General features: G+C 36.7%; 1 protein-coding gene across 1 annotated transcript; it reads right to left on the bottom strand.

Moving 5' to 3' along the window:
• Positions 1-2,540: 2,540 nt before the first annotated feature.
• Positions 2,541-6,186, bottom strand: LOC110868147. The gene is made up of 8 exons (XM_022117238.2): positions 6,026-6,186; positions 5,827-5,964; positions 5,092-5,273; positions 4,835-5,009; positions 4,558-4,766; positions 4,361-4,486; positions 4,165-4,271; positions 2,541-3,311 (listed from the first exon to the last, which is right to left on the bottom strand). The coding sequence occupies exons 1-8, from the start codon at positions 6,088-6,090 to the stop codon at positions 2,709-2,711; spliced, it is 1,605 nt and encodes a 534-aa protein (XP_021972930.1). The 5' UTR covers positions 6,091-6,186; the 3' UTR covers positions 2,541-2,708.
• Positions 6,187-6,430: the final 244 nt, after the last annotated feature.

The raw sequence follows: 6,430 nt of genomic DNA, 5'->3' as shown, positions 1-6,430 counted from the left end.
TGAGAGAGATAAAAGAGATCTGTTGATTGTTATGTGTGACAGATAGAGAGAGAAGACAGACAGAGGATTTGACATATATGAGTAAATTACTAAATTACCCTTTAGGTTTTAAAATAATATTGTATACGTGTCATTATCTGATTAGTGGATTGTGGTTCCTACGGTTCTCGCAACTCGGCTTGGTTCTCGCTTGAACCGGATCCTCTATATATATTCTTGTGTTTAATTCTTTTGTTCAAATGCTTTGATATCTAATCGTTTGAATGAATTTGTATGATAGGTAACTATGCACTTTAGACCTTGGATGATGATCGAGCCATGTCAAGAACCGAACACTTCCTGAAAGTTTGTTAGCTTCCATTGTTTTAGTCTTTTTAAACTAATACTAGTGGGCTTGACTTTGGATAAGGATTAATTCTACCTTGTAGGAGTTTACGTTTTTAATACCATCGCACACATAACCTTTTGTTTAAAATCACTCGTTAAAATGTTATAGTTATATGTAAATGAGGGTCTTACATGTTTTTAAGATATTTACCTCTTAAATTGTGTGACTTCATTTCAAAATTATTTTATTTTTCTTTAAAATTGAAAGAAATGAAAGATATCGATGGTTTTAACTTTTAAGCATTTTATTTGAAATCTATCATATTATACTTACTTTAGATATTTTTGTTATTTAATTCGTGCAATACAAAGGTCCATAACCTAGTATATATTAGATAATTCCATCTAATATATTGTACACATTAAACCATTGAAGGCCCGTGTCTTACTTTTATTTTTAAGTTTCAAATTAGTGAACAAATTAATTATTTCAATTGTTTTAACCTAAATAAAGTAAATAAATAAAAAGACCGTCTAATCCCACGATCGGCACTGAAGAGTTGGTAAGTAGGAAGAAGCAACAAAAGCTGCTAAGCAGGCACAAGCAATGTTTTAAAAACCGGTTTAAACCGGCCAGTTGTACCAGTGGAACCGTTTGGTAGAACGGTTTAACCGCCCGGTACATTCGGTTGAACCGCCCGATACACTTGATTAAACCATTTTTGAGTCAAATCCAGTACGGTAAAAAACAAGATTTTAAAAAAACAAGGTAATCTGGTTATTAAGGAGCCGACTTCTCGGCCTAGCACTTCGAGTTCAGCTCATACGCAGGGTAACATCCAGACTAAACCTAGTCCACGGGAGGATACATTTCATACGAGTAGCATAAAGCTTGGGAATTACTTTGGGTGTCTTGGCTCAAATAAGTTCAAGTAAAACTTAAATGACCACGTTTCAAGACTTTTGAAGACATGGAGGATATCATCGCTGAATGATTTTGACAACACCTAAATATGGGGAATTGGCCTGTAATAATCTCACCTAGACCTTATTGGCCATTAATAATCCCACCTCAGAATATTCCCCCCACCAGGGACCATTGTAGGAAAAATAGGTGAAAGGTGGGACTGGTGGGAGGAATATTCTGAGGTGGGATTATTAATGGCCAATAAGGTCTAGGTGAGATTATTACAGGCCAATTTCCCCCTAAATATTATCGCTTGCTAGTGTTTGTGATGTATAGAAGTTAGGTGTTTTTCGTTCATTGTCTGCTTTATAGCTTGTTTACTTTAGTGTGGCATGTCACACTATTGAACTAGATTGGTACTCTGCCAATCTACTTGTTTCTGATTTGGTTTATAGTAATAAAATCACCGGGGTATAACCTTTTACCAAAAAAAAAAAAAACATGGTGGGATTTCAATTTTATTATGTAATAGTTATAATGTAATTGCTATATCTGTAATCGTTGGCTCTCAGTTCCTGGTTGGGAGTTTTTGGTTTTGATTGGAATAAAGTCCCGTTTGCTATTCTCAAAAAAAAAAAAAAAAAAAAAAAAAAAAGCTAAAACAATTATTCAAACTAATAATATAACTCTAAATTTATTTACCAAGAACTAATATAGACGACTCTTACTTTTGTCATCTTTCAGTTTTAACCAAACTTCGTATTAAACCAACTCTGGGTACATACAATTGATTCTGATTAATGTGGGGAGCCTATAATGACACCATAATGTGATTCAACCCGACCCTATAATGTGATTCAATGCGACCCGAAAATTTTGACCCTATAAATTCAAGTAGCGAAATAAAATGACACCATCGGAAAAAAATTCGCAAAAACTTCTGTGAGTTCTAAAGAAACGGGCATGTTGCTCAAAGTCCGAAGCATCAATAAACTTGAATGAACTCATTACCTTGTGATTTATAGTCATGTTTGATCAAACAGATGAAAATCTGAAACAGATGAATATCCGAGGAACTTCGACTCATATCCGAGGATCTGAACTCACGGTTTCTATTAAGTAGGTGTTTGGGCTGAACACGCACGCACTTGACTAATTTGACTTACTAAGCGAGTTAACTAATACTAACCCTAACCGACTCGCTAAACTATCTAACACATGATATTAATCATGAGGGTCGTCTAACTTGGGGGTGGAGAGCCTACCATTAAAACCATTTTTCTTCTCACATCGGGCCATAAGGGTATGTTCAGGAAAAAAAGGGAGGGGTACGTTTAAACACACCCATTCATTATTTACATATTTACATGTTTTCAAGACGGTTTTTCATATGGATTCCAAAAAGCGTGGAGACTTATTTATACACACACACCTGCTTGTCATGGTGGAACCAGTATGGCCAACAAGCCTATGCTTACCAAATGTGTCGAATTGTTTTCCAGTCTATTTCCAGCATCGGTTCAGGAACACGAACTTTCTTCAATTTCTTGTTTTTTCCAAGTCTCTTTTCTGGGTCACCTTTCTTTATTTTCTTGGTTGGTTTAGGAATACTTACTGGGCTAACTTTCTTCATTGCCAGGATATGTTCAGGAACAATTTCTTGATCAAATTCCGTAACTTTCTTTATTTCCAGGTCCAATTCAGGAACAATTTCTCGATCGAATTCCGTAGCTTTCGTTATTTCCGGGTCTGTTTTGGGAACACCCCCTTGATCAGATTCCATAGCTTTCTCTATTTCCGGGTCTGGTTCGGGAACAACTTCTTGATCAGATTCCGCAGCTTTCATTATTTCCACGTTTGGTACAGAAACAGCCTCTGTATCAAGTTCTGTAACTTCCTTTATATTCGGGTCTGGTTTGGGAATGATTTCTTGATCAAATTCCATAACTTTCTTTATTTCGAGGCTTGGTTCAGGATTAAGTTTCAGAGAACGGAATCCATGAAAATGGGCTGTAAACATTAACAATCCTATGACTAATAGTAGTAGCAAATGTGTCCATAGTTGAATAGTAGAACCCTGCAATGTATATAGTGGGTCAATTTGGTTATGTTTTATCTCTAATTGGTCAAACAGTTGAACCAAAGGATTTAGATAAAAAGGCAACAGGTCAGTCAACGTTATAAGAAGCTCCTAGATTTCATATCATACAAAGGATGGACTATTTTTGTGATGATACAGCTTTTGTAATCATATTTATCACATGAAAATTTAAAAAAAATGGATGAATGGCTTCATCGGCTATGTAGTTAATATCCCGATATATCAACCGATATATCAGTGATATATCGGTTATCGGTCCTCTGCCGAGATAGCGGTACAAAATATTGGTCAGAATATCGGTACCGATAATATCAGCGATATTATCCGATATTTGACCGATATAGGACCGATATCTGATCGATAAATCACCAATTTTCCCGATATCAGTACCATTCTTCTTATTTCTACCGTTCATTGTTCTTCTTATTGCTGCTATTAGTGTTTTAAGTCTTAATTGTTAGTTGTTACTGTTAAATGTTAGTGTTTTAGTCTTAGTCAGTCCTTACTTGTTACAATTGTTAAATTGATATATATAAAATTAGCATGATATTAAAATTACCGATATCCCACCGCGATAACCGATATCTCAAATATCGGTCCTTTGACCGATATCCAATATTTTACCGCATTAACTACTTAGTTCATCGGTCGGCCCAAATTGACCCAGCCTGCTTCAACCTGTATTTTACAATTATCCGTTTGGCCCGTTACCCGACTTGCTCAGTTTTCCCATCTAGTCAGCATCATTGCTGAAGTAAAAAACACATAAAAACCAGTTGCACGTGCAAGTGAAACAAAAAATACTGCTATTATTATTGCAGAATCTTGCCTTGCTGATTGCGAGTCTGGATTTGCAGGGAAGATTCCTATCGGCATGCTCAAGAGCATAGCGCACCAAGTCAATGATAGTCAACTCAGTTGTCGGTTCACAGTTATCTGCTAGGACAAAAACATTGAAAAGTCAACTCATTCTCAAGCTAGAACACTGACGGAAACGACAGCTAAAAGGACATCGGATGAATAACCTGGAACATCGAATGTTTGTTTGCTTGGATGAACACCAAGTAGATGTCCTAGATAAACGCCAACACGCGCACGTTCAGAGATTGAAAGTAGATCTCCATGTGTAATCGCGATAACAGGTTTATGATCTGAAACATTGATCATAGAAGTTGTTGAAGATATCCAAATAAAAGAAGCTTAGAACATGTGTGTTAAGTACCTTTAAAAGACAAAAACGGTGAACTGAAAACTTCAGTAACTGTATGAATGTATTGTGTGTCTACTCCACTGTTCTCCATACATTTCAAAACCGAGAGCCCGTTTACCACAAATATAACAAAATCAACTCTCCTTCTTTCATAAGTCAGGTGCTTATCTTGGCCGTTTTTACACTTCATTCTGCCCCGTTGACTTGAACCATCCGATGCACTAACATAAATAAATCATTTTTAATAAGTATTTGCGTACGAATTTGCACACAAGTTAAGAGAATCAACCTTTTCATCGATTCTCCATGACGGACGCCTTTTGTCATCCATTGCTTAATCATCTCTAAATTTTCCGTTAAATTATTGGAAAATCCACTAGTGTCGTAGAAACAGAAAGACGTTGAGTTTCTTGGTATCATGTACTCCTGTAGAAAGCTAGTTCCGCCCCGCACGGATGAATTATCTGAAACAATAAAGATGATTAAATTCATACCAATCATGGGAAATACTGTAAGCACACTTAGAATTATTAACTAAAAGAGTACATGAAACTTGGGCTCTTTCTGGTGCAAACTTATCATCTTCAAACACCCGTGAAATCCTGTTCACGAGACTACTTTTCCCAGATCCTTTCAGGCCGATCAATAGAATTGTAGTCGTTTCTGGCACATTGTAGTCACTCATGGTCATGCCACCTACGTTTTCAATCCATGATCCAGGTGTATAGCTGGAAATACACATAAATCTCTCACACAGGGTATGCAAAAGGTTTTTTAATACATAAACACCAAGTGATAACGAAATTACTAAAATACGCATTCAATATACGCATTCAAACATTAGATATAAATGTTTATACGATTTATATAAAAAAGTGACGCAATCCAAACCAAGAGAAGCGTTATAATACAAAACCAATTTGAAATAACACTAGAAAATCGTGTAAGCATTTGTCTATCATTTTAAATAATACTGATACATAAAAGTATACAATCATAGTAAAAGTCCATTTCCATTGAGAATGATTCTCTGGATGATTTCTCAGATCATAATATTATTTCATCTTGCAGATTCAATATTTTGATAATTCTAATTAAGTAATATATGTGTGCACAGTCATTTAGGTTTCATGGTTACAGCTTGTTTGTGGATGAGCTGAGCCTGAGCCTGAGCCTGAGCCAGGTCAGGTCAATTATAACGAGCCAAGCAGTTAACAAACTGAAATAAATTTTGAACTGGTTAAGGGTAGCAATTGAATAAATGTCTCAACCAAATAATACCTCAAAACTTTAGTTTTAGCAGCGTCCATGTTTTGGAGTCGATCATTCAAATGATCGTAGTTCTTAAGCAACTGTTGGTAAACATGCTTTTGATTTGCTTCGGTTTCCAAGATTGTATAGTAAGATTCTCCCGCAGGCCTGCAACAAAAGATAAATTTATACAGAATTCAGTTCATGTTTCTAGAATGGAAATTCGTACCATAAAGCGGTGGATATGTCATCATCGATGGTGGAATTTACAACGGAAGCTGTATCGCCGCCCATGGGTTTGGGATAAGGGTTCTTCCGATTGCTTCACCGACAAGGAAGTCAGGGAGACTCACTGGAACTCACACTTGAATATGCCTTTTGAAAAGGATCATGCTAATCACACACGGCCAAAATAATTTTCACACCCCTAAGCGCCGCGCTATGGCCAAAGCGGGACGTTTAGGGCGACAAAAGTTGATACGAGGTTTCAACTGACTGACAGACATAAAGGTGATACGAGGTTTCAGTCGCCCCGTGAACCCTAAGCGCCGCGCTTTGGCCATAGCGCGGCGCTTCGACCCCAAATTCTGCCTTTAAATCACTGGCCAGACTCGAGATTCATAACTCCGATTGT

The sequence above is a fragment of the Helianthus annuus genome, chromosome 7 (genome assembly GCF_002127325.2).
Source record: "Helianthus annuus cultivar XRQ/B chromosome 7, HanXRQr2.0-SUNRISE, whole genome shotgun sequence".
Taxonomy (NCBI): Eukaryota; Viridiplantae; Streptophyta; class Magnoliopsida; order Asterales; family Asteraceae; genus Helianthus; species Helianthus annuus.
Note: the sequence above shows the minus strand (reverse complement) of the source record. Positions and strands in the feature narration are given on the sequence as shown.